The 25,768-nt window shown below is 44.8% G+C and overlaps 1 protein-coding gene across 2 annotated transcripts in view; it reads right to left on the reverse strand.

Annotated features, from left to right (window-relative positions):
• BRMS1 (BRMS1 transcriptional repressor and anoikis regulator) overlaps positions 1 to 25,315 on the reverse strand; it is a 37,148-nt gene extending 11,833 nt beyond the window's left edge. The window contains exons 1-6 of one of the 2 annotated variants that reach the window (XM_040328877.1): positions 25,153 to 25,309; positions 13,417 to 13,534; positions 10,179 to 10,269; positions 7,147 to 7,274; positions 3,738 to 3,817; positions 100 to 196 (exon numbers count right to left, since the gene is read on the reverse strand). In XM_040328877.1, the coding sequence (XP_040184811.1) occupies positions 100 to 196; positions 3,738 to 3,817; positions 7,147 to 7,274; positions 10,179 to 10,269; positions 13,417 to 13,534; positions 25,153 to 25,158 (520 nt within the window). In that variant the 5' untranslated portion in view covers positions 25,159 to 25,309. Of the gene's footprint in view, positions 1 to 99; positions 197 to 3,737; positions 3,818 to 7,146; positions 7,275 to 10,178; positions 10,270 to 13,416; positions 13,535 to 25,152 lie in introns of both variants that reach the window. The other variant, XM_040328878.1, reaches the window with a different exon arrangement.
• Positions 25,316 to 25,768: the final 453 nt, after the last annotated feature.

Below are 25,768 nucleotides of genomic sequence, written 5' to 3' on the forward strand. Positions count from 1 at the left end.
GATTTCTGCAGCCTCCAGCACCGCTGACAGACTGACATGCAGCTGCTTACCTGCCGACCTCTGCAACACCTTGAATGGGAAGAATAGTTTCCCGCATACCTGAGGAGATATCTATGCTTTGACGATCTTCCTCAAGTCGTTGGATTCGCTCCAATAGTTCACATTGCATGTTGTCAAACAAGAGAACCTTCTCACTCTAAACAAGAAAGCAGAGTAAAACTTTAAAATGGATGATGAGGCAAAATATATATATAAAAAAAAAATGCAATACATGCACATTTTAACCTTGACTTATTCCTTTAAAGCAGTGGTTCTCAACCTTTCTAGTGTTGTGACCCCTTGATAAAATTTCCCAGGTTGTGGGGACCCCTAACAGTAAAATTATTTTCGTAGCATGGGTTGTCAGCACCCAAGACAAGACAAGTAATTTGCACCCATAACCCATGAAAATGTACAGCTCCCCGAGTTCCTTTCCACGTGTACAATATTAAAACTCCTTTGGTGTATCTCGTAGCAGTGACACCTTTGCCGAAATCAGGAGATAGGGTCTCCTACAGCCCCTCCCACTTCACATTTCTCACCAGTCAGCTGACCTCTAGTCTCTGCCCCCCAGTCATGCCGTGAACTGAATGGGCGGCTACAAAGAGGCTGAGTGGGCAAAAAGGCTGAGAGGGCGGTGCAGGCTTCAGAAACAGCCCATGATTCGGTGACCACTGGCAAATCATCATTCGACCCCCAGGTTGAGAACCACTGCTTTAAAGATTCTAAGTAAAAATAAATACTTGTTGATGTGGCAGAAATGCATTCATCTATTAAGCCATGTTGTGGACTGACTACACACAGGATTTTATGTGGAAAAAGTGTCGTCAGCCCTGCCCAGTCTTTTGCTAACCTACTCAACCACTCCCACTCTCTGATATCTACAACATATTGTAAAAAATAATAAAAAAATTGGTTGGTTCAACAGAAACTGGCCAATTTTCAGTCAGTGTGTATAGCAGTCTGTCTGACAGAGATCGGTCTGATGACCGTCCTTTGTCAAAGAGACATGCTGGAAAACCAGCCATCCATCAGTGTTTGCAGCCAATGGCTGTGAGCACTGATCACTATATTTTGGGTGGTGGTGGGTGTCCCCTGTCAGAATACAATAGTGCAGCAGGGAGGATCATGGCACCAACATTGCTTGTGTTGGTATGGCGATCTGTCAGGTTTTTTTTCAGGCTAAAGAAAAAAAAAAAAAAAATGTAATTAGTGTGTACTGGGCTTTAGCTAATTACTCTGTAGACCAAGATGACAACAACTAGGAGCGTTAAACAGACCCTTTGAATAAACACAGGTTGTATGCTGAGGACACTGGAAAACTCTGACAAGCTCAACAAGGTTTTTTGCACTTATCCAACAGATATAACGAAATGCTCCCAATGGCATAGTAACAAACCAAAAGGGTGCAAATGAGTTCATTAGTTTAGTGTCCATGCACCCTTGTGCGACTTAAAAATCATGTGATTTCTTTTGTGACTTTATCACGCAACTTGATACAATTTTGATACGACTTTGTTGTGGAAGGAGTTGTAAATTAATTTTTTTTTTTCACCTTAATGCATTAAGGTGAAAAAACATTGCATAACGCAGCCCCCGCCCCACCCCCAAGCCCCCGTTATACTTACCTGACCCCTCAAAAGTCCTGCGCGGTCCCGAGATCCTCTTCGCCGCTCAGCCTGGCCACTGATTGGCTAGAGCGGATGGGATTGAGAGCAGCGCAGCCATTGGCTGGCACTGCTGTCTATCACATCCAGTGACGCGGCGCGCCGAGGGGCGGGGCCGAGTGATACAGTGAGTGGCTATGGCCGCTCGCTGTATCACGGGAGCGCGCCCGCAATTAGTGACCACCATGCGAGCTCTCACATGACTGTGGTGACTAATTGCGGGGAGGACCGAGACAGCTGCCGAGGGACCCCAGAAGACATGGATTGGGGCCACTCTGTGCAAAACGAACTGCACAGTGGAGGCAAGTATGACATGTTTGTTATTTTAAACAAAATCTTTTTTTCCTGTACAAAGGCTTTAAAGGAAAAATTTGTTTAGTTTCGTTTGGTTTCCTTTTTTTGAATGTATTCAACATTTTCAGAATGATTCGAATTTAAAAAAATTGATCAAAAATTGGTCGACCGATTCTAATTGTGTGTGAAGCGAGCTGGGAAGTCGACTCCGCGTCCTTAACAACCGATGACTCATTAGCTGACAGCTAAATGTAATACAAAAGAATGAAGGCAATGAAAAATAAATGAAAAAAAAAACTGTGTGGGGTCCCTCCCCCCTATCCATACCAGGTTCTTCAAATAAAAAAAACAGCGTGGGGCCCCCCCCCCTAACATCCATACCAAACATTTATCCGAGCATGCAGACCTCCATTTAACAAGGGAGGCCCCCAATTCTGGCCCTACCCCCTACTCATTCACCAAAAAAGGTGTAAAAAGAAAAGGCCTGGTATGGATGGGGGGGAACGGGGGGACGTTGACCCCATGCTGTCCCCCCCCCCCCCTTTATCTTTCATTGTCGGTATTCTTTTCACACACAAGTCGCACATATATCATGCAGCTGTGACTTTCATGTGACTTTTGAAGGTTTACATTGAAGTCTATGGCCCTCAAGTCGCATGAAAGTCAGACCAAAGTAGTGCAGGAACTACTTTAAGGTTGCTGCGACTTTAAGTCGCATAGATATGAGCAGTACTCATTGGGAAACATGGGGTGTGACTTGTCATGCAACTTTGGGGTCCAAAGTCGCATTACAAGTCGCACAAGTAATTTTTTCATTTTTACTTTCAGTTACATAGTAACATAGTTAGTCAGGTTGAAAAAAAGACAAGTCCATCCAGTTCAACCACAAAAAAATAAAACAAAATAAAAAAATGGTAATATGTATTTAACATCCATAAAGTCTATAATGTACTATGGACACAGCTAGCCATGCAACAGCTGATTTTTAGATACAGTGAACACCTACTGAATGCGTCATGACTGACTTAAAGCGCAGATGTGCCACACTGGAAGGCCCCTATGATCAATCTGTGAGGAAAAGGAATCCTTTCATAGTTCAAACTGGTGCCTACTGAACTAGTGGTGCCTGTCCTACTATGTGCTGCCACACAGACATTGTTTTGAGGATAAACAGGTCTCATTTAGGCCCCTTTCACACTGGGGCGGGAGTTGCGGTGGCGGTATAGCGGTGCTAGACCATTGGAATTGCCGCAGGATTCGGCCGCTAGCGGTGTGGTATTAACTCCCGCTAGTGGCCGAAAGAGAGTTAATACCGCCCGCAATGCGCCTCTGCAGAAGCGCATTGCGGGCGGTATTACTGCGGTTTCCCCTTGTTTTAAAAGGGAAGGAGCGGTGAGGGAGCGGTATACATACCGCTTCAAAGATGCTGCTTGCAGGAGATTTTTTTCTCCCCCGCCAGCGCATCGCCTCAGTGTGAAAGCCCTCTGGTTTTTCAGGCACTATTTTTAGCGCTAAACCGCCTGAAAAACTCCTCAGTGTGAAAGGGGCCTTAACAATTCCAGTCAACCCCAGCCAGAAAAAAATAAAAATAAAGATAAATTGATAGATGTAATTTCTAGCTAAGAAAAATGACACCAAGCATTTAAATAAACAGATACACAGTTATGCAAAGTCAAACTTTGCATAAAAAGTAAACACAGAAAACATTTATAATAGCAAACAATTAATACGACTTACCTCTAAATGCTGCTTAGCTCCCTGAAGCTCACATTCATATCGGTGTTTTATAACATCCAGGCAAAATCCCTTATAAATTCCTAAAAGGAAAATATAGTATCTTTACATTTCTGTAATGCTAAATATGATTCTTGTATTCACTATAAATATGTTTCTTGGAGTTCATTCAGAGATATAGGAAGTCTTTCACCTTCAGAACATCCAAATGTTGTCCTACTGAGGGATGAGCAACACAGCAAACAAATGCCAACAGGGACAAGACAACAAAAGGAAACTGGATACTGCCTAAAGCTCAAAGAGCTGCCTAAAGGACCTTATGAAGTTGACAGAAGACCGAGTGGCAGCCTTTCAAATGGGAAACAGTTGCTTGATGCCAAAAAACTCACAAATGTAGTAGAGTGCACCTTGACATGAAAGGGTGGGACTTGACCTTGAGACCAAAAGGGGATGTTGGTCTAATGAGCCACCTAGCAGTTTTAGTAAATATAAACAGCTAAATACCTTTTCTCACCAGCAGTCTTGTGACTTTTATCAGTGTCTGGTTAAAGCTTGTAGGAGGAGTTTTCATCCTCCTGATGTCCTATGAGGTTGCAGAACCCCTGATCCTCTGTTTGGACAGTGCTGATTGTCCCTGTTCTGATTACATGCACTCTCCAAGAGAAGAAAGAAGCTGAGCATGTGCAACTTGCCCCCAAGGCTCTGTTCTATCAGGAGATGGTTTAGGGCAGTGTTTCCCAACTCCAGTCCTCAAGGGAAATCCTGAAAACATGACCTGTTGGTGTGCCTTGAGGACTGGAGTTGGGAAACACTGGTTTAGGGGGACTCTGGAAGAAGGGGAGGATCAGAGAAGACGGGATCAAACAGCCTTTTTACACAATGCAGAGGATTAGCCCCTGGGGATATACATATATACATAGTATAACTAGCATGCTTTACTATATATACAGACTGATTTTACTATTTTGAGATTAGTAACACTTTAAGTTGGACCATCTATGAGCAGGCTAAATGTACCCAAGTTCATTGATCGATCAGCTTGGGTACAACCAGCCGGTCAGATTTTACATGCAATAAATATCATCATAGCGGCTCGCAGTAATCACTCTGTTCTCCCGGTGGGGCTCACCCCGCCCCGCCAGAACACACTGGCTACACAGGAAAGATTCCCCCATCAACACTGAGGGGGTTATTTACGAAAGGCAAATCCATTTCGCACTGCAAGTGCACCTGGAAGTGCAGTCGCTGTAGATCCGAGGGGGACATGCAAAGAAAATAAAAAAACTGAATTTTTGCTTGTACATGATTGGATGATAAAATCAGTAGAGCTTCCCCTCAGATTTACAGCGACTGCACTTCAGACATGACGCTTGCCATTCATACCAAAAAGAGTTCAATCTTTGTTTCATCAGACCAGAGAATTTTTTAAGTTTGATTTCCTGCATTTACATAAATACTGCTGGAGGAAATATAACACTCCTGGCATTAACATGGCATTTTAGCATTACAAATGTCTTATTCTAGTGCTATAAACATTTCTAATCTACAAACAGGGGTGCCCAACCAGTGGCCCGCGGAGCTCTTGGAAGTGGCCCACGACCTCCTGTTCTGGGATGGCGGGATGGCAAGACCAGATTGTGGGTTGCCGACCCAAAATCCCAGAGTAAGAGTGTTGTGAATGAAGCCGGCGGTACAGGAAGCAAGTGGCTGCGGAGCAGAGCCGCATAAGCCGATGCTTCCTGTATAGTGCCAACTCCTGTCACAGTCGGCATGATACCAAATGCTCTCTACCTGGGACAGCAACAGCCAATGATACCTGAATGGAAGACTGATATTAAAAGGTAAGTTTATTACTAAAATCGGTGTGTATATATAAAATTATATATATATATTTATATATATATATATATATATATATATATATATATATATATATATATATCTGTTCTGAATTGGTTACTGGGCTGCTTTCAAACCGATCCGCAGGTGCAGCGCAGAGCACCTGCAGGTTACCTGCACTGAGCCATAGACGGTTATTACCTGGGGGTTTGGTGCACTTCAGAAAGTGCCCCACACCTGCACGGTATAATAGAAGTCTATTGCAAAGTACAGCTAAGCCACAGGTGCACTGCGCTGCACCCTTGGTGTGGGTAAACCACAGCGAGTCCATGTGAAGGCAGCCTTAGGTACAACCCAATTAGACCCTCCGTTCACCACTATTGAACCACAGATGTAAATGGACTTATGGCCATTTACACCCACCTACCTCCAATCAAAAAAAAAAAACAGAAAGGGGGATCCGTCCCCTTTCATCTGGGCAGATCAGATTGGAGGGCCCAAAGAGTAGTGCAGGCTGTGTCAGCTGTCCATATGCGGAGTGGACTTGGACCTGTCATCCGCATATACCCCTGTGGAATGCTCTATGTACACTCTGGAGGGTTACATCCACCGTGGTGCCATAGGTGATGTAATTATATGTTATACTTTTTATTCTAATTTCTTCAGAAACCATTAAAGATGTTGTAATGTTGTGCTAATGTAATGTATATCGTTTCAGATTGTGAAATAATACTTATACACTGTCAAAAATCCCCTTTGTCTCGTCCTGAGGAAGCCCAATGGCGAAACGCGTAGGCGACTTCAGAGGACTTTTTCCATATCTATCTATTTCATATGGTTTTATATACCTTTTATTGTTGTATAAATTTTCAAATTTTGTAATAAATTCATATTTTTTATACTTACTTCCGTCTTGCCTCAAAGTCCGACCATCAGTTACTATTCTTAGCAATTGTTTTCCCTTTCTATCTGCCTGCTCTGCTCATTGTGGCCGTGACCGCTTACCAAGTCGCTTAAGTGGCCCTTGCTCTTCAAAATGTTGGGCCCCCCTGATATAGGGTCTGATTTTAGGAAGTTATGCAAAATTAGAATATTGTTTACAACAACGGCATATAAATTGATATCAGAGAGATAACGAGAACTTCTCAGTTCATGAGGAAATTCTCCAACCGATAGGATAAGGAGCACCAACTTCTCCTTTCTGCAGAGACTCTTTTAAAAAAAAAAAAAAAAATCTGGCTGAAAGATATGGTGCCATTTTCTAATATAATCACAGCTAGACACCGGAAGCACAGAGCTTCTTTAAAAAGGAATGGCAAAATGCAATTATATACCTATACAAACAAATTTAACCATTCATTAGTGAATAACGGATGAAGAGTTAAACTATTTAATAAGTACAATATTAGAGTACAAATAGGTTGGGGGACTAGGTCCTATTACAAGAGATTTTGTGAGCATATAGCTCTGCAAACACTTCACTAAATATATGAAAATTTTCATTTTAAGACCCTCAGGTACTTTGTGGGTTAACTCATTTTGTAACAGAGAAGCTACAATTTAAAGGATTTACCTGCAACTTCAATGCGGATTTTCATGTTCTTCTGTAGGTCAGCCAAAGGGTTAAGATACTCCATAGCTCTACCAGAAGACACCTCTTCCAATTTGGCTTTAAGCTGGTTCAGTCTTTCCTTGAATAACCTACAGCATTACATGCACAGAGACAAGAAGCCCAATTAAATAAGATGGATAACTTAAGTAAGATGGGAATTTAACTTTTTTTCTCAGAAATAATTAAAGGAGAAGTATGGCTCGTTTGGCTGTACTTCTCCTGTGCATCACATGATGTGCAGTCCGTTCTGCACTCCTGTGTCCTATTTTCAGCAGACAGCAGGCTGAAGCCCGCTGTCAGCTGACATCAGAGCCAGTCCAGGCTGGGAAAAGACTGCGACCATATGGTCGAGATCCACCCAGGAACCTGTACTGGCAGCTGGCTCAGCCTCTCAGTGACCCGCTGAGAGCCTGAGCCAGCCGCTCCCGCCCCCTCCACAGCCCAGCACGGCAGTGAATGAGGAGGCACAGAGCCGGGGGCCGACAGTTAACTCACGAAGCATGGAGAACCGAGTGATCAACTGTGTCTGATTGCTCGGTTCTCAGTCTTTGTGCTGGCAGGCGACTGATGCTGAATCCACCTAGGTAAAGCCAAATACGCATAGGCCAAATGTCAGACGGCATCAGCTGGTTCCACACAAACCGTCCAACATTCAGCCTGTGTGTACAGCAGCCAGGCCGGCTTCTGTCGAAGGGGCATGCCAAAAAAAAAGTCGACCAACTCCCGATCAGCGCTCTCAGACAATGACTGAGATCGCTGACTGAAGTGTTCTGTCAGAACACAATAGCTCAGTAGGGGAGATTGCTGTACCAACATTGGATTGGATTAAACACGTAGTGTGTACATAGCTTAAAGTGATTGCAAAGTTTCATTTAACCACTAGGCGTCCGCGCTATAGCCGAATGACGGCTACAGTGTGGACCTGAAATAGGCGTCCTCCCCTTTGCATGCGCCCCCCCTGCAGGGCGCGTGCGGCGCACACTGTGATCACTGAATCACCGAGACTTGAGTGATCACAGATCCGAGTAAGGATCCCCTTACCATGTGATCAGCTGTCAGTCAATGACAGCTGATCACGTGATGTGAACAAAGCTTGGTAATCTTTTTTTTTCCTGCTCACGCTGACAGCCCATGAGCCTCATTAGTGCCCACCAGTACTGCCTGCCAGTGCCCCCAACCAGTGCCCACAGTGACCACTAGTGCAATAAAGTGCCACCTATTAATGCCCACCAGTGGTGCCAGTCAGTGCCTTATTAGTGCCACCTAGCAGTGCTGCCTATCAGTGCCACCCATTAGTGCCAATTCTCAGTGCCACCTATCAATGCCCTTCAGTGCCACCTCAGTGCCCACCAATGCTGCCTCCCATTGCAGCCTCATCAGCGTACATCAATGAAGTAGAAAAATTACCAGTTTTATATTTTGTTATAACATTTTGCAAACGGTTTTGAATTTTTTATTTTTATTTGGTCTTTAATTTTTTTAACAAAAAAATTAAAAACACAGAGGTGATCAAAGCTCTATTTGTGGAAAAAAAATTATAAAAAATTCATTTGGGTACAATGTTGTATGACCGCGCACTTGTCATTCAAATAGTGAGAGCACTGAAAGCTGAAAATTGGTCTGGGCAGGAGGGTGGTTTATGTGCCCAGTAAGCAAGTGGTTAAAAAATAAAAACAACAAACATGGTATACTTACCGCCTCGAGTTGGTTTTACAAAGAGCAACCCAGATCCTCCTCTTCTCGGGTCCCTCTTTTATGCTCCTCGCCTCTCCCTCCTATCGAGTGCCCCCACAGTCAGCAGCTAACTACGGAGCACTGAAGCCGAGTAACAGCTCCCTGTGTCCATTCAGACAAGGAGCCCCAACCCGGCCCCGCCCCCTCTCTCCCCTGATTGGCAGACTAACTTTAATTTGACAGCCCTGTGAGCCAATGGCACGGCTGCTGTGTTTCAGCCTTATCCTGGATGGCTTAGACACTCGTGGACATCGCTGAAGAGAGATGGGGCTCAGGTAAATAATTAGGGGGTGCTGGGGAGGCTGCTACACACAAAATGTTTTTTTAGCCTAATGCTTTAAGATAAAAAACCTTCTGCCTTTACAACTCCTTTAGGTAGGATTCCCAAAAAAAACATGCTTAGTTTTAATTCAAGTGGTTGTAAATAATGGCAAATAATGCAATGTCTCAAGTGTCTGTGCTGTAAAAAAATGCCCGCTCACATGACTGGCCACCGTTCCCTCTCCTGATCTGACAGCTACAGCTTGAGAGGCTGAGAATCCCCCGCTGACATCAGTTGGGGGGGAGGAGAGAGGAGGCTGGTCACGTGAGCACCGAGCAGCTCAGAAATAAGATATACAGCGGCATTTTTTTAAATAAAGCACAGACACTGGAGACATTGCATTAACACAGGGGATTGCCAGAAAATGATAAAGTTATGATCGCTTGTGACAGTGCCCACCCCTCCCCTCCGAACTCTGACAGGCAGGGAGGGGAGGGGGGAGAGGAGAGAACAGATGACAGAGGCATATAAACAGACCATAGTGTCAGGGCTCAGCAGCCATGATAAACCGTGGTCAGTTTACGGGGGGGTGGGGGCAGAACCAGGCAGGATCAACCAGGTATTTCAGGTGATAGAAGGGGTCAAATGACACAGCACAAGCACTGTGCTGTTGATCATGCTTTAAAAGGGGACAGGATAATTTATTTTTATTCTTTTCAGGGTAACAAACGCTTTAATGCTTTAAGACTAAACCAAACCTAAATTGGTGAAACATTCTAATACTGAGGGGAGACATTTCCTGTACAAATAATGCTATCATTAATCTTATTAAAACTCTCGAAAATAATGCTTTGCAAATCATTTCCATGAAGAGTAAATAAGAGTAAAACCAATAAAGAAGTCCACTTACCAACAAGTTCTTCCAAAAAAAATCAGGACAAGTGGGGATTACCTGTAAATACTAGATATTGGCATATGCAGCGACTGCAACACTTACTTTTCTTTCAACTCTGAGAATTGCTTTTCTAATTGACACATCTCATCAATACACTCGTTTCTGCGTCGTTCACAATCCATATCATCCATATCTGCCAAAAAAATGATAGATTGTCTTTTATTGCACATGTTTGCCTCTTTACAATTACTGCCATTGTTGAAAAATAACTGATGATTCTGATAAAAATCTGAGCGTTTCAAAATTCCTGTTTGAGCTGAGAACACAGTGCCCCTGTTGTACTAAAATCCTAGGCAGCAATGTCAGCTTTGCCTGATTTCCCCCTTTCATCTACACGATTTATGGGGGAGATGCCCTGAGATCCTGCAAGGGAGATCTAAGGCAGAGCTGGCAACACTTCTAGGCATTTCAGTGTAGCAGATCCCTTCATTGGTTGCCAGTAAAAGACAGAATCACTTTCAAGGCACTCTGTCTAATACATAAGTGTATTCAAGGAAACGCCCCCCAATATCAATGCGAAAAAATAAAAGCCCATAACCCCAATCGCATTCTGCGATCCACCAATCAAAACCTACTCCAGATACCCAAAGCCAGATACAAGACCAAAGGAGATCGAAGATTTGCAGTCCAAGGACCTCGCCTGTGGAATGCACTACCAACCACCATCCGACTGGAGCCGGACCACTTGGCCTTCAGGAGAAAGATTAAAACCCATCTCTTCTGAGGTCAAGGGGTTCCTTACCCATGATATGGATACAGCGCCCAGAGGGTATTCAGTTCGCATGTGTTGCGCTTTACAAGGCTCTCACTCACTCAACACTGTAAACTCAGTCAGGAAGGGAAGAGCTCTCTGGATTTCTGGCAGCATTAACTCTTAAGCCTTGTGCACACGATCGGATATCTGATGGAATCTAATCCGATGCATTTTTTCGTTGCATATCTGATGAAGCGGACTTTCGACAGTCTTGCCTACACACCATCAGTCAAAAATCCGACCGTGCCAAAACGAGGTGACGTAAAACACTACGACGTGCTGAGAAAAATGAAGTTCAATGCTTCCGAGCATGCGTCGACTTGATTCTGAGCATGTGTGGATTTTTGACCGATGGACTTCCACACAGACTATCGTTTTTTTTTCTATCGATTTTTTATTCATAGAAAACATGTTCTATTTTTTTTCACCGATGGAAAACAAACCGATGGGGCCCACACATGATCGGTTTGTCCGATGAAAATAGTCCATCGGTCTGTTTTCATCGGACAAACCGATCGTGTGTACATGGCTTACATTTTCTCTTACAATCACTTTCATTTTTTTTTACCTAACGTTATTGTTATCACAAAGGATGAACAAAATCTCTTGTGATAGCATTGGGCAGTGACAGGGCCTTTTTAATGAGAGGTCTGGAGTCAATTAGACCCCAGATCTCTCTTCTGCCCTCCAAAGCAGCCGATTAAACCTAGATTAGTTTAATTGTGTGCTTTAAAAGCTGGTAACGGCTTGTAAACAAACCGAAAGTGGAAGTGACAAAATCCTCATCGCTTCCGGTTTCTGACATCACAGAAAAGGGTAAGGAATGGAAGTTCCAAGTTGTTGACTTGCATTTAATTGTTACTAGTGTATGGCACTGTACTCTGTTTATGTTGTATTGTCTTGTTTTTCAATAAGGCACTCCTGATTTATAAAAAAAAAAAAAAAAAAGAAGAACAATCCCAAATTTATTGAAAGAATTGGATCGCTTTGATCAAACCTTGAACCTAAAGATAAATGACAATAAATCATACGCGCTGAATGTGACTCTTTCATCAGATTTGGTGCACCACTGTCAAAGAGAATTCCCCCTTTGTCTGGGAAAACAGATGCAATTACTGTATTTATTGGCGTATAACACTCACTTTTTTACCCTGAAAATAGAAGGTAAACTGTGCCTGCGTGTAATACGCAGGGGGCTGTAGAAAGTTTTTTCCTGAAACTTCAGTTAGGGTGCCTGTTATACGCCTTACGTGTTATATGCTGATAAATACGGTACGTACTTAGGGATTCAATTACCTTCCAACCTACATAGTAGTTGAGGTTGAAAAAAAACACAAGTCCAACCTAAGTGTGTGATTATATAAAGCAGGGGTGCCCCAATCAGGAGGCTTCTGATGTGGCCCGCGACCTGCTCTGGGATAGAATATTATACTGTCATTAAAGGTCAGTTTATTACTAAAATCAGTGTATATATATGGGCATATCTGTTCTGCAGTGGTTACTGGGCTGCTCAGGTGCACCGCAGTTTACTTACGGGTTACTTGCACTGAGCCATAGACTTCTGTTATTACCTGAGAGTTTGGTGAGCTTTCTGAAAGTGTATCACACCTGCAGAATATAAAAGAAGTCTATTGCAAAGTGTACGAAAGCCAAAGGTACATTGCATTGCACCCACGGTGCGGGTAAACAGCAGCGCATCAGTGTGAAAGCAGCCTTGGGCTCCTTTCACACGGTCAGTCCGACAGCCTGACCAATTGGACCCTCCATTCACCTCTACGTAGTGGCAGACATAAACCAACTTGTGTCCTACTTCCAATCCGATCCAAGAAAAAAAAAAAAAAAGTATAGTGGGCCGTGTCCGCTCTGCATATGCAGAGCAGACATGGACATGACATCCACCGCTCCGCTCATTGTGGCCCGCGATCGGTTACAAAGCCGCTTAAGTCGCCCTCACTCTTTAAATGGTTGGGCACACCTGATATAACTCTCGTAACCACTTTTCCTTACATCATAACATACAACAGGACTATAAATGCTGAAACAAACCATGCTTCTCATGGTTTGGGAAAGCCTTGATCCTGAAAATTTGCCCAAAGTTACTGCACCTATTTTAAGCGATTCCAAACAAAATACCCGCTTTGCTTAAGCTTTCCAGCATGTATATATGGGAAAATAGCACCCCCAGGATTAGCCTTACCACTCTATCCCTGCCTAAAAGCAAGGGCGGGATTGGCCCCCAGACATACAATTGTACTACAAGGCCTGCCATTTAACTAGATTAGTGGATTGGCATATCCCTCATGGCTTGAGAGGCTGGGTTCCTTCATGTGCGGATCAGTGATAAAAAGTAATAATAAGTAATAATAAGAAAAAAAAAAAGGAGGGGCAAAATTCACCAGAATGCATCAAAACACATAAAAAACATGTGTAAACGCACAGGCAGATATGCATCCAGAACGCAGAAATTGTGGTGCGACCTGGCTTTGATATTTCGAGACATATAGTAAACATATAGGGGATACAAACCAGAACTCTCTTCCTCGGTCTCTGTCTGGCTAGCACTATCTTCCCCATCACTGTCGGCTTCTTCCTGTCCATTCATTTCTGTAGCTGAATCTGCTTCAGCCTCCATTGTGGAGGATTCCTGATTTTAGAAAGAAAAAAAAAAACATATTATTCCAAAATTAAATTATTCTTTTATTATTCAAAACCTAAACAGGGCAAGGGCATCGATACGCCACAATGACACTCTCAGCCTCACCCTACACAAAGATTTTCCAATAGAAGCAAAAGAAAGTGAGTGCTGTATAGAAAAATAAGCAGCTTAGCACACAAAAGTGAATATACAACCTTCAATAATCAACAAAGCAGAAAATGGTGTGCAGCGCTCAGCTGTGACAAACATACAAAAGTCTTAATAAGTGATGTACAAAAAAAGTGCAGTCATCCTTCACTTACCTCATCCTTCCATTTTGCTTTTAAATGTCCTTATTTCTTCTGAGAAATCCTCACTTCCTGTCCTTCTGTCTGTAACTCAACACAGTAATGCAAGGCTTTCTCCCTGGTGTTGAGTGTCGTGCTCGCCCCCTTGGACTACAGGAGAGTCAGGACGCCCGCTAACACACAGCTCCTTTCTCTATCTGCAACGTAGAGAGAGTCCTGACTCTCCTGTATTCCAAGGAAGGGGGCGAGCACGACACTCCACACCAGGGAGAAAGTCTTGCATTACGGTGTGTAGTTACAGACAGAAGAACAGGAAGTGAGGATTTCTCAGAAGAAATAAGGACATTTTAAAAGCAAAATGGAAGGATGAGGTAAGTGAAGGAGGACTGCACTAAGGTAAAGGAAGCTATTTTGGAAAAAAAAAATTTTTTTTACCTTTACAACCCCCTTTAAGCCTGTTATTCAGGCTTAAAAGGGGCCCAGACACCTGGAGCAGGTTTTCTTCTGCTATAAAAATGACAGGCAGCCCTGAACGTTCCGTATGTGTCAAAGGGGCCTTATACAGCCCACTTCCGGTTTCTTGTTTGGTAATAAGCCGAGGCTTATAACATCATGCACAGCTCTCTCTCCTTCTCACTTTCGTGAGAGTTTGCCAGGAAGGGAGGGGGGGATGAGTCATAAGAGGGCCACTGAGAGCTGCAGACCTGGAGGTGTGTCCCTGTGTGTCTCTGTAAATCCAGAAAGTGACAGGCAGCAGCTTCAGCTGCCCACATTTAAAATGGATGCAGCCAGACTCGGTGGAGGGAGATTTCTGCAGCATATTTGGCAAGTACAGAATCACATTACATATAAAATAATATGCAAAGTGGTTGGAGGGAAGCTACAGAATGGCAACAATGTTTTTATTACAGATTATGTGAGCAGACTGCAGTTCCTCTTTAACCACTTACCCCCCGGACCATATTGCTGCCCAAAGACCAGAGTACTTTTTGCGATTCGGGACTGTGCCGCTTTAACTGACAATTGCTCGGTCGTGCGACGTGGCTCCCAAACAAAATTGGCGTCCTTTTTTTCCCCACAAATAGAGCTTTCTTGTTGTGGTATTTGATCACCTCTGCGGTTTTTATTTTTTGCGCTATAAACAAAAATAGAGCGACAATTTTGAAAAAAAATGAATATTTTTTACTTTTTGCTGTAATAAATATCCCCCAAAAATATATAAAAAAAAAAAAAATTTCCTCAGTTTAGGCCGATACGTATTCTTCTACCTATTTTTCGTAAAAAAAAAAAAATCGCAATAAGCGTTGATTGGTTTGCGCAAAAGTTATAGCGTTTACTAAATAGGGGGTATTTTTATGGCATTTTTATTAATATATTTTTTTACTAGTAATGGCGGCGATCATCGATTTTTTTTCGGTACTGCGACATTATGGCGGACACTTTTGACACATTTTTGGGACCATTGGCATTTTTATAGCGATCAGTGCTATAAAAATGCATTGGATTACTATAAAAATGCCACTGGCAGTGAAGGGGTTCACACTAGGGGGCGGGGAAGGGGTTAAGTATGTTCCCTGGGTGTGTTCTTACTGTGGGGGGGGGGGGGGGGCCTCACTAGGGGAAACATTGATCTTCTGTTCATACATTGTATGAACAGAAGATCAGCATTTCCCCCGCTGACAGGACTGGGAGCTGTGTGTTTACACACACAGCTCCCGGTCCCCGCTCTGTAACGAGCAATCGCGGGTGCCCGGCGGCGATCGAGCACACGGGGCACACGCACGGGAGTCGGGGGCAAGCGGGGGCGCGCACGCGCCCCCTAGTGGCGGCTAGAAGAGAGGACGTTATACTACGTGCTCTCGCCTAGGACAGCCACCTTGCCGACGTAGAACGGCGGTGCGCGGTCGGGAAGTAGTTAAAGTCAGGTTTTTATTCTTTTAAAAATAACAAACATGTCATACTTGCCTGCTCTGTGTAGTGGTTTTGCACAGAGCAGCCCAGATCCTTCTCTTTTCGGGTCCCCTCACCGCCATGCCAAGTGCCCCCACAGCAAGATGCTTGCTGTAGGGACAGCCGAGCAGGCTCGCTCCCGAGCCGCTGCTCTGCGTGTTCATTCAGATGTGGAGCCAAATCTCAGCTCCGCCCCTCTCTCTTTTCATTAGCTCACTGGCTGCGAGGAAGGATAGTCCCAAGAGAGCCGAGACTTTCATGCACATCGCTGGATTGCAATGGGGCTCAGGTAAGTAATCGGGGGGCTGCTACATACAGAATGCATGAAGATAAAAAAACTTGAGCCTTTAGACAAACTTCAAATGTATTAATATTTTGAGTATATCCCATGTGTCATAATCTGGTAACCCCCATACATTATTGTACAGCATGCAATTTCCATTCCAGAGACACTACACATGATATCTCTCATATAGGCCTGTCACCCAGGAGACGAGAGACTATCCCACCTTCTGTATACAATAGCCTAGTCATGTGTGATCTTGATCCATTTAGTATTTTCTTGCATATTCTGCTTTCATGGCTTATGTGTGGATTTTGACAGCACCACAAAGTCAGCACTGATTTGAACAGTTCCATTGCCTGACCATAGGGTGCGACTTGTCATGCAATTTAGCCTGATAATCGCATTACAAGTCACACCAGTGTGAACAAGGACTAAGATAAAGCAACACCTGGCCTCCAGATCTTCTAAAGCATTCAATTGGTTATTTACAGCTTAGCAGATCCCTGTTTATTAGTTGTGTGCTAATTATTATTACAGCAAAATGGTTAAAGCGGAGGTTCGCACAAAAAGTGAACCGCCACTTTTTGGATTCCTCACCCCCTCCGGTGTAACATTTGGCACCTTTCAGGGGGGGTGCAGATACCTGTCTGAGACAGGTATTTGCACCACTTCTGGGTTCTAACTCACGCGGGGAATCCAGCCTTGTCACGTCACCCCCCCGCTGTCTTCTGGGAAACACTCGCAAAGGCTTCACTTTCCGATTCCCTCACCGAGGATGGCGGCGGAAGGTGCCGAGGACCGAGCGATTGCTCAGCCTCGGCTGCCGACATTGCAGGCACGCTGGACAGGTAAGTGTTCATTTTTTAAAAGTCAGCAGCTGCCGTATTTGTAGCTGCTGGCTTTTATAGTTATTCCTGAGAGGAAATAGCCGTTCTTTTGGAGTTTCCAGACCCTTGTTAAGGCATTCAATTCGATATTTACAGATTTAGCCAATAACAGCTCTGGGCTAAGTAGGTTTTATGGCCTTGCTGGAAAAGTTGTGCATTCCTGAGTCGTGTTCTGGGAGGGGGTCACAGGCTGTGGTATAAGCTGGCTCTGGTGTCTCCTGTTCTAAAACAAATGTATTAGCTGACTTATGAATTTCAAAACAACATGGCTGCCCCGTCTTCTCACACCAGTGCCCAGTTTACATCATCATTACAATGCATACATTGGCATTTAGTTGCACCGATATCAAGTATCTTCAATACCTGAAGCCGGTACCTTTGCGCTGCTATTTGAGCCCATACAAAATGAATGAGCTCAAATCACACTTTAAAGACCTGCATGCGATTTGAACAGGAATGCGGTACGAAACCTGTCCAAATCCCATGCGGTTTTCTGTCATAGTGATTTCAGCCTGGGTTCACACAGGAGCGGTGCGGGAAACTGTATGCGATTGGGACAGAAATCACAACGCATTCCTGTTCAATTCGTATGCGCTTCTTTGCAGTGCGATTTTTGCCTATTAATTTTATATGGGCTCAAATTGCAGTATAAAGGTATTGGTATTCGGTATCGGCAAGTACTTGATTGAACGTATTGGTACTTGTACTCGTCAGTAAAAAAATGGTATCGGTGCAACCCTATTACCATTTATATTATTATTATTATTATTATACAGGATTTATATAGCGCCAACAGTTTTCGCAGCACTTTACAACATGAGGGCAGATAGTACAGTTCCAATACAATTTAATACAGGAGGGATCAGAGGGCCCTGCTCGTTAGAGCTTTCAATCTAGAAGGGAGGGTCAAGTGAAACAAGGGGGAATACTGTGGGGGCGAGCTGATGGACAAAATTAAAATGCAGTTGTTAGGTGTGGGTAGGATAGGCTTCTCTGAAGAGGATGGTTTTTAGGGATCGTCTAAAAACAGGGGTCCCAAACTGGTGGCCCGCCAGCTGTTGCGAAACTACAAGTCCCATGAGGCATTGAAAGGCTGACCGTTACAGGCATGACTCCTTCAGGCAGAGGCATGATGGGACTTGTAGTTCTGCAACGGCTGGAGGGCCACCAGTTTGAGACCCCTGGTCTAAAAGCTAATCAGACAGATTGGGTTAAGGAGTTCCATAGGATTGGCGTGGCTCTGGAAAAGTCCTGGAGGTGAGCATGGGAGGAGGTGACAAGGGAGCTAGAGAGCAGGAGGTCTTGAGAAGAACAAAGAGCGATTAGGTTGGTATTTTGAAACTGGGCTAGTGATGTAGCTGGGGGAGAAGTTGTGGATGGCTTTGTAAGTAGTTGTTAGCATTTTTAATTCAATTTGTTGGGTGAGCAGATGTCAGTGGAGGGATTGACAAAGGAGTAGCAGACACAGAGCGATTGGTAAGGTGGATGAGTCTGGCAGCAGCATTCATGATGGATGGAAGGGGGAATAGCCTGTGTAGAGGTAAGCCAATGAGAAGGGAGTTGCAGTAGTCGAGGCAAGAGATGTCGGAGATGAATTAGGAGCTTTGCTGTGTCATTGATTAGAAAGGGGGCGTATTTTGGAGATGTTGCGGAGGTTGAGTTGGCAAGATTTGGACAGTGATTGGACATGGGACTAAACCCAGGACATTGGCATACGGGGATAGGCTTATAGTTGTGCCATCGATTTTGACAGCGAGATCAGGGATGGGGCACGTGGGGAAGGAAAAATTATAAGTTTGGTTTTTGAGTTTGAGGAAGTGGTGTGACATCCAGACTGATATATCTGTTAGTAAATTAGTGATAGGTGATTAGTGATAGGTGAGGAGGTTGAGGGCGTGAGCTCAGGGGTAGAAAAATTGTTTTTGGGTGTCGTCAGCATAGCGATGGTATTGGAAGCCATGGGAGGCCATTAGCTGACCCAGGGAGGAGGTATAGATTGAAAATAGGAGAGGTCCAAGAAAAGAACCTTGGGGGACACCAACAGAGAAAGGAAGAGGAGAGGAGGAAGTAGAATTGTAAGTAACACTACAGGTGCGATTGTATGTAGGAAAGTAAGTAGGAAAAGAACCAGTGAAAAGTACACAATCATGGAGACCAAAAGGCATGGAGTTTTTTAAGGGGGAGGGGGTGGTCAACCGTATCAAAGGCAGCAGAAAGTTCCAGAAATAGGAGTACAGAATAGTGTCCATTGGTTTTGGCCGTTAGTAGATCGTTTGCTAGTTTTAGGAGAGCAGTTTCTGTAGAGTGTTGAGGACGAAATCCAGACTGAAGGCTATTCTCAGCAAGGTGGTCACTCAGTCGGTTGTAGACCAGTTGAAGGGGAGCAAGGAGATGTGGCTTAGGTTGTTAAGATTGGTTGGGTCCAGTGAGGGCTTTTTAAGTATGGGGCTGACTAGTGCATGTTTTAGAGAGTTGGGGAAGATGCCAGAATACATGGAGAGATTGAAGATGTGGGTTAGAGCAAATTGAGCCCATAGGAAAGACTGCGGCTTTGGCCTATCTCCGGAGTGGCGACCATCTTGGTACACCCGGCGGCGGCCTAGGTGAGTGGCGCGCTGACGTCATCACCCGCCTCAACTGCTCGTGGATCCGCCTGCTTGTGTAGTGGTAAGCAAGCAGACAATCGTATACAGTGGGGGAGATGTGGATATTACAGTGGGGGAGATGTGGACATTACAGTGGGGGGGGGGAGATTTGGATATTATAGTTTTAAACATATTGTATAGCTCTCATGGAATTACATTTTAAAATATGTGGCGTTTGTGGCTCTCTCAGCCAAAAAGGTTCCCGACACCTGGGTTAGAGTGTAGAATAGAGCCAGAGGGTGAATGTAGCATTTGTGCTGAGACAGGATCCAGAGGGCAAGTGGTTAGCTGGCTGTTAGCAAGTAGTTTAGCAACCTAGGGCCAGATCCACATAGTTACATAGTTACATAGTTAGTCAGGTTGAAAAAAGACACAAGTCCATCCAGTTCAACCACAAAAAACAAAAAAACTAAATAAAAAACACAGTAAAATCCTATACACCCAACTCCATACCCACAGTTGATCCAGAGGAAGGCAAAAAACCCCAGCGGAGCATGATCCAATTTGCTACAGCAGGGGAAAAAATTCCTTCCTGATCCCCCGAGAGGCAATCGGATTTACCCTGGATCAACTATACCTACAAATCTTAGTACTCAGTTATATTCTGTACATTTAGGAAAGAATCCAGACCTTTCTTAAAGAAATCTACTGAGCTGGCCAGAACCACGTCTGGAGGGAGTCTGTTCCACATTTTCACAGCTCTTACTGTGAAAAAACCTTTCCGTATTTGGAGGTGAAATCTCTTTTCCTCTAGACGTAAAGAGTGCCCCCTTGTCCTCAGTGATGACCGTAAAGTGAATAACTCAACACCAAGTTCACTGTATGGACCTCTTATATATTTGTACATGTTGATCATATCCCCCCTTATTCTCCTCTTCTCAAGAGTGAATAAATTTAGTTCCTCTAATCTTTCCTCATAGCTGCGCTCCTCCATGCCTCTTATCAGTTTGGTTGCCCTTCTCTGCACTTTCTCCAGGTCCCCGATATCCTTTTTGAGAACTGGTGCCCAAAACTGAACTGCATATTCCAGATGAGGTCTTACTAATGATTTGTACAGGGGCAAAATTATATCTCTGTCTCTGGAGTCCATACCTCTCTTAATACAAGAAAGGACTTTGCTCGCTTTGCAAACCGCAGCTTGGCATTGCATGCCATTATTGAGCTTATGATCAACTAAAACCCCCAGATCCTTCTCCACGTAGCGGATCGTAATTTTCGGCAGGCGTAGCGTATCGTATTAACTAGGGTTGTCCAGATACCGATACTAGTATCGGTATCGGGACCAATACCAAGTATTTGCGGGAGTACTCGTACTCGCGCAAATGCTCCCGATACCTAAATAGAATACTTTTTTTGTATTTATCAACATGTTCTATGAAAATTCTTTGAGTTTTTTACTACTGCGTGACAAGCAAATAAAACATTTTTATTCATTTTTACTCATTTTTATTCTTTTATAATGTCTTGAGTTAGAGTTCTTCATAATTCTAAAGAAAATATCCTTAGTCTGTATTGTGGTTTGAAAACTGTCACATGACATTTAAAAAAAAGTATCGGTATTCGGTATCGGCGACTACATGAAAAAAAGTATCGGTACTTGTACTCGGTCCTAAAAAAGTGGTATCGGGACAACCCTAGTATTAACGCTACGCCGCCGCAACTTTGAGAGGCAAGTGCTGTATTCACAAAGCACTTGCCTCTAAAGTTACGGCGGTGTAGCGTAAATCTGCCGGCGTATGGGCGCGGAATTCAAATTTGAAAGATGTGGGCGTGTTTTATGTTAATTTTACTTGACCCGACGTAAATGACGTTTTTTCTGAACGGCGCATGCGCCGTCCGTGGGGGTATCCCAGTGCGCATGCTCAAAATTAACCCGTCGTAAGCCAATGCTTACAATGTGAACATCATTCTACGCAAAGCCCTATTCGCGAACGACTTACACAAACGACGTAAAATTTTCAAAATTCGACGCAGGAACGACGTCCATACTTAACATTGAGTACGCCTCATATTGCAGGGGTAACTTTACGCCGAAAAAAGCCTAACAGAAACAATGTAAAAAAATGCGCCGGCCGGACGTACGTTTGTAGATTCACGCATCTAGCTAATTTGCATACTCGACACGGAATTCGACAGAAGCTCCACCTAGCGGCCAGCGTAAATATGCACCTTAGATCCGAAGGCATACTAAGACGTACGCCAGTCGGATCTAGCCCAGCTTCAGGCGTATCTTGTTTTGTGGATACAAAACAAAGATACGCCGGAGCAAAATAGAAGTTACGCGGTGTATCAATAGATACGCCGTCGTAACTTCTTCCTGGATCTGCCCCCTAGTCTATAGTGTTGGGGTTTGAAAGAGGGAAGTAATGATTGTACCTGTGGGTATGAAGTGTAAAGCATGGGGGGGGGGGGTGTATCTTAACAGCAGAGATCTCCTCATGAATTGTATCAATCTTCTGACTGAAGTGATTGGCAATTTCCTGGGCAGTGAGTGAGTTAGTGGGTGGAAGACGAAGTAGAGCGTTGAAGGTAGAGAAGAGGTGATGGGGGAAGGGCTGATATGTTGTTAATGAGAGTGATATAATACGTCTGCTTGGCAGTGAGGAGGCTGGAATTGTATTTTTGGAGAGCAGATTTATATTGGTTGAAATCTTTCTGAGACTTGGTCTTATGCCAGAGGCGCTCATGAGCACGTTTTTTTCAGACTTCAAGTGTCATCTGTTTGCCAAGGTTTCCCGGGCCCGATTCTTTGTGTTGTAAGGGGGGACAGTGTGTCCAGTGAGGCTATAAGTGAAGCGTTGTAGACAGAAGTGGCTAAGTCGGTGCAGAATAGGGGTGAGATTTTGTCATAGAGGTGGTCAGTAGCAGAGTAGAGATTACGTAGGTTTGTACGGGTGACTGTTAGGCGGTTGGAAGGAGAGGAGGTGGAGCAAGGAGAGAGAGAGTGAAACGAATAAGGTAGTGAGAGGGAATGGATAGCTGGAGAAGTTGCATGAAGTGCATAGGTGGGAGAAAATTAGGTCATGGGTATTGCCTTCAGAGTAAGTAGAAGCATGTATCCATTGCTTCAAGTCAAAGGAGGAGGTTAGACTGAGAAGCTTGGAAGTGGCAGGAGTGTTAGTATTAATAGGGGTGTTGAAGTCACCAAGAATGATTGATACCGGTTCAGGGGTCTGGTAGATCACAGCTATCTTTGGAGAAACTGGAGAGAAAAAACGAATGCCTCAAAATGAGGAGAGTGACAGAGAGGGAGGCGGGTGAAGTACCTGAAAGGTTCTATGTGGGGCTGAAAGGATTCCGACACCCCCTCCCTTGCATCCACTGGATCTAGGGGAGTGAGTCCAGAGAAGACCACCGTGGTATAGGGCAGGAGAAGACGCAGCCAATCACAGCAGTCACATGATCATAAACCCAGCTCCACCTCCAAGCATCTGTAACCCCTTAAGGGGCCAGGAGGCACCAGCTCCAAGGGGTTAATATAGACACTTGCCTGTCCAGGGATCCAGCCATGTCCTCACCCAAGCCCATTTGTCAAACGGCTTCAGGTCCTGGTGCCAATATCTTAGGTAAGGGTACTTGGGGAATGGTCCTGCAGTCTACTGGGACATGTGATGCATCCCAGGCTGTGGTGAAAGGAAGGGGAGGGGGCGGGGGGCTTCCAGTCAGATCGCTGTGGCGATTTGTGCAGAAGTGAGAGTGGGTACCTGTCAAAACCAGGTACGGTACCTGCTCCCCCCCCACAAAGTGACAATAATTAAAGGGGGGGGGGGCAAAGAAGCGTAACTTCCCCTTTTGGGTGAAGTTGCGCTTTAACCACTTCCGGCCCGGCGTATTGTAATATGACGTCCGCAGGAACCTCTCGTCCCTCCGGGTGGACGTCATATGACGTTCGGGGATTCCCGGCCGTCTAGGGGGCGTGTGCGCGCTCCCGCCGCATTGCTCGGGAACCAAGGCGCGTGCCCGCAATCACGGCAGGACCGTGTATCTGTGTGTGTAAACACACAGATCCCCGACCAGTCAGAGGTGAGGAGACCGATGTGTGTTCCCAGTACAGAGGAACACAGATCGGTCTCCTCCCCTTGTGAGCCCCCTACAGTTAGAATCACACACTAGAGAACATATTAACCCCTTCAACGCCCCCTAGTGTTAACCCCTTTCTTGCAGTCACATTTATACAGTATACGGTGCAGTTTTATAGCACTAATCGCTGTATACTGTATTTATCGGCGTATACCGTGCACTTTTTTGCCCTGAAAATCAGGGCAAAATCGTGGGTGCGCGATATACGCTGATACCCGCGCCGAGTTTGAATACTGCGCCGGCATATACCGAGCGCAGTACACTCGTGTATAGTCGGGCAGGCTCGGCTACTCTCGCGCTCACGTCCTGTACGTACAGGACGTGAGCGCGAGAGTAGCCGAGCCTGCCCGACTATACACGAGTGTACTGTGCTCGGTATATGCCGGCGCAGTATTCAAACTCGGCGCGGGAAAGCGGGTATCGAGCGGGAAGGACGCCGTAGAAGGACGCTGGACCCGACGAAGAGGACACCCGAAGCCGCAGACGGACGCTGGACCGACGAGGCCGCCGATGGAGGCCGCGCAAGACACCAAAACTGTAAGTACAGAAATCTTTTTTTCCACAGGAATGCGGGTCCACTTTAGGGGTGTGCGCTATACGCCGGAGCGCGCAATACCCCGATAAATACGGTAAATGTGAATGGTCCCAAAAATGTGTCAAAATTGTCTGTTATGTCCGTCGCAATGTCACGATCACAATAAAAATCACAGATCGCCGCCATTACTAGTAAAAAAAAAAAAAAAAAATTTAAATAATTCTTTCCCCTATTTTGTAGATGCTTTAAACTTTTGCGCAAACCGATCAAGTACGCTTATTGGGATTATTATTTTTTTTTACCAAAAATATATAGAATACGTATCGGCCTAAACTGAGAAAAAAAAAATTATATTTATTAAATCAAAAAGTAAAAAAAAATGTGTTTTTTTCAAAATTGGCGCTCTTCTTTTGTTTATAGCGCAAAAAAGGATTTTATTTGGGTACAGTGTTGCATGACCGCGCAATTGTCATTTAAAGTGCGACAGCGCTAAAAAATAAAAATTGGTCTGGGCAGGAAGGGGGTAAAATGCCCGATATTGAAGTGGTTAATAACAACACAGATGGGCGAGATGTTGCGATTCCAAATAAATGTGCAGAGTTCTGTAACCACAGACGTTGTATATACATCTATATAACATGCAATACAGAGTGCTGACGGTTCAGGCAATGGCCAGCATGTTACACACAGGACAGGGTATGGAAGGGGGGGCAGTGCTGGAAAGTCTTCCCCTCCATAACATACGACACACACTCTCCTCCTCAGTAGCAGCTCTCTCACATACTTATTTCTTCTTCTCCTCCAATATAACAAAAATAAAAAAAACACTTCAACAAAACCGCCTCCGTTCCCCTCACCCCCTAATTTTCACCTTTTCCTTTTTTCCCCCTCTCACCTAAACCCCCCCTCCCCTGCTCCAGCCCCCCAATCGCTCACCTTCATTACTCTCCAGGCCGCTCTGCACAGAGTCTACAACAAAATGGCAGCGGAGACTGTCTGTACTTTGTCCACCGAAAGATGGCGAAAGACAAAGCTACCGTCAAGCTAAGCCGACATTTTCTTGAAGACTAATAAAGTTTTTCAGAGACAAAGTTTCCGTGTGCGGAAAAATGCCGGTGTTGTAAAAAAAAAAAGTCTCGACCCATGCAGGAACTTGATCGCGTCACTTCCGGTGTGGCTCCGTCACGCAAACAGCTGACGGCAGGGCCTTACTGCGCATGCGCGGGAGCTAGCAGCGGTCAACGAAACAATATGGTCTCGAGCGGGCGGAGGCGGAGAGATGCTTAAACGTCAACAACAGCCCCGCCCACGCTACTAACACGCCCCCAATCGCGCACGCGCCAAGTACAGTATTTGATGGCAGAACAATGTTACTGTACTTGGACTGGGCCCCCAGTCCAAGTACAGCAACATTGTTCTGCCATCAAATACACTGCCTCACTGTGCCCATGAAACACAGCCACTGCACCCAGCAAATGCAGCCACTGTGCCCGTCAAATGCAGCCACTGCGCCCGTCAAACGCAGCCACTGCACCCGGCAAAAGCAACCACT

The sequence above is a fragment of the Rana temporaria genome, chromosome 11 (genome assembly GCF_905171775.1).
Source record: "Rana temporaria chromosome 11, aRanTem1.1, whole genome shotgun sequence".
Lineage (NCBI taxonomy): Eukaryota > Metazoa > Chordata > Amphibia > Anura > Ranidae > Rana > Rana temporaria.